The following is a 2,267-nucleotide window of genomic DNA, read 5'->3' on the forward strand; positions in this document are numbered from 1 at the left end:
GAAATTACTACTAAAAAGAATCCCATTATTCATACATACGCATGCATGGCTGGGTCCAGCGAGGACACTTCCCACCGCAGCGCGCGTTGACATGAAATGTGCTTGACCGCTGTAAGGATTTCAACACGTCACTACCGCATTTATCGTATAATGTTGAAAGACTGGACGTTTGACAGTGGAGGCACCAGGAAAAAGAGCTTTTGGACGATCGGGAGAAAAGACGCAATTTTCCATTTTGGTTTTCTTTGGCTTTCCTCTGCCTGGATATATTGTCTTTGTTACCTCGTAGTTTTTTTTTTTCTCGTCTCTTTTGTGTATGGAATAATATGCCGCTGGACTGTTCCTCTGCTCCCAGATTTTCGTACGTTCTCTGTCTTTTTTATTCTTTGAAATATCGCGGAGGCACAGTCAAAGTACAATTTTTATGATTTACTTGCATGGGAAGGCTTTCTTGAAATTAGTGAAGAAAAACTCCGCGCGGTGGTGGCATTAGAATTGAAGCATTCCATTTTTTCTGCATATCTATGGAATACAGGAGCTTATACATGACATGCGTAGCAGCTAGTACGTTCGATATGGCCACACGCAGCTTGGACCGGATAGGACAATTATTGAATTCGTGTCAGAAATGATAAATTAAGCGCCTTTTCAGGTGTACGCTCCCATTTTTTGCCGTGTGTGAAAAAAAGTTAGCTGTTTTCTTTTAGATAAAATTGAAGGTAACCTTCGATTCAGGCGATGAATGTATCGAAGGTCTACATTTTATGGCGTCAAGCTAACTAAGTCAGTTTTTGAATCAGTTTCTTCTAGTTTGAATTTGCCCATCATGTGCAGAGTGATGCAGAAATAATCATCATTATAAATTAATGAATCTTCAGTGCCCTTCAGTTGAAAGGATAGCGAAAACCTTTGATCTATATTATACCGGTGCAGGGGGTTAGCCGTCACGTACACAACTATATATATATATATATATATATATATATATATATATATATATATATATGTATGGTGAATTGTATCTGAGCAGTATATATATATATATATATATATATATATATATATATATATATATATATATATAAACCATCTGTATACGTAAATGTTATTCTCTACAACACTGCCTTTGTTTTATTCAAAAGGCATGAGGAAGCATTCGTTGGATGTGTAATATTTTGCGCACAGAGTGTGACGATGAATCCGTTGCATGCATCCACAACACAGATCACCATCAATCGTGGTGACGTTGTGAAAGAGGGCTGGCTTTGCAAGCAGTCCAAATTCTTGAAAGACTGGCGGAGGCGCTGGTTCGTGCTCACTCCATACTGTCTTTGCAGCTATAAGACTGCGGATATTTATCGATCAACGCCTACAGAAGTGAGTTTACGTAGGGGTCAGAACGTTTTGATCGGTTTGTGTCCTTCAAGAGAATAAATTCGTCTTTTCCCCCTTTCGATTACCGAATGGTGATCCAAGCACACTAAGTATGCCTTATAAGCAGAAAGGCTGACGTAGTCAGTCAAGCGGGGTGATGGTAGTATCAGAAGAGCAGATGACAGATTCCAAAACTTTTTTGTGAATCTAGTCCACTTTAATCAAGAAATCGCACGGATCTCTCCTTGCACATTGTCTTTTGCCAACATTATCGAATCATTTCCTCGTATATGTACGAAGAACACTACATGCAGATATATATGATATATAATGTATAGTTGTACGTTTGTTGCAAACATCTTTTTTTTATTCTAAATTGTGGCTGCGCTCACAGGTACTGTTCCTGCGGGACTGCAGCACGGTTAAAAGTGCCGATGAAGACGTGCAGAGAGAGAACGCGTTTAGAGTGGACACAGCACACAGAATATTTTTCCTGGTAGCGGACAACAATCAGGAAAAGGAATCTTGGATAGGGCATATCGGAAGGCAGATGGTGCGACCTTCTGTTTTGGTAAATGATTACGAAGGAGTAGAATAATACTCCTGAAGTCATCATATTGATGATTGTACACGCAGCATCTCATAGCAGTGACAACGCTACTAGAGACAGAGCGTGTCTCTTTCCCAGTTTAACTAACTGTTAGACCAGCCGTTTTCTGGAGGGGATGTCAAGAAGATGAGTAAAGTAACAGCTTATACTTTGTCTTGTACTCGTGCTCATTGTCAAGAGTCACCGCATACGAAATTTATTTTTGGCCTCTCTGCACTACATGTAATACTTGGTTTTTCTTCATGTTTGACAAATTCGATCCGCTGTTACGTGTCGGATATGT

The 2,267-nt window shown here is 39.7% G+C and overlaps 1 protein-coding gene across 1 annotated transcript; it reads left to right on the plus strand.

The window, feature by feature from the left end:
• Positions 1-1,194: 1,194 nt before the first annotated feature.
• LOC309334344 (uncharacterized protein) lies at positions 1,195-1,972 on the plus strand (the record flags this gene model as incomplete). The annotated part of the gene is made up of 2 exons (XM_081882330.1): positions 1,195-1,377; positions 1,769-1,972. The coding sequence occupies 2 exons, from the start codon at positions 1,195-1,197 to the stop codon at positions 1,970-1,972; spliced, it is 387 nt and encodes a 128-aa protein (XP_081738456.1).
• Positions 1,973-2,267: the final 295 nt, after the last annotated feature.

This window comes from Podarcis erhardii (genome assembly GCF_964252035.2).
Source record: "Podarcis erhardii genome assembly, contig: HAP1_SCAFFOLD_252, whole genome shotgun sequence".
NCBI classification, from domain to species: Eukaryota; Metazoa; Chordata; class Lepidosauria; order Squamata; family Lacertidae; genus Podarcis; species Podarcis erhardii.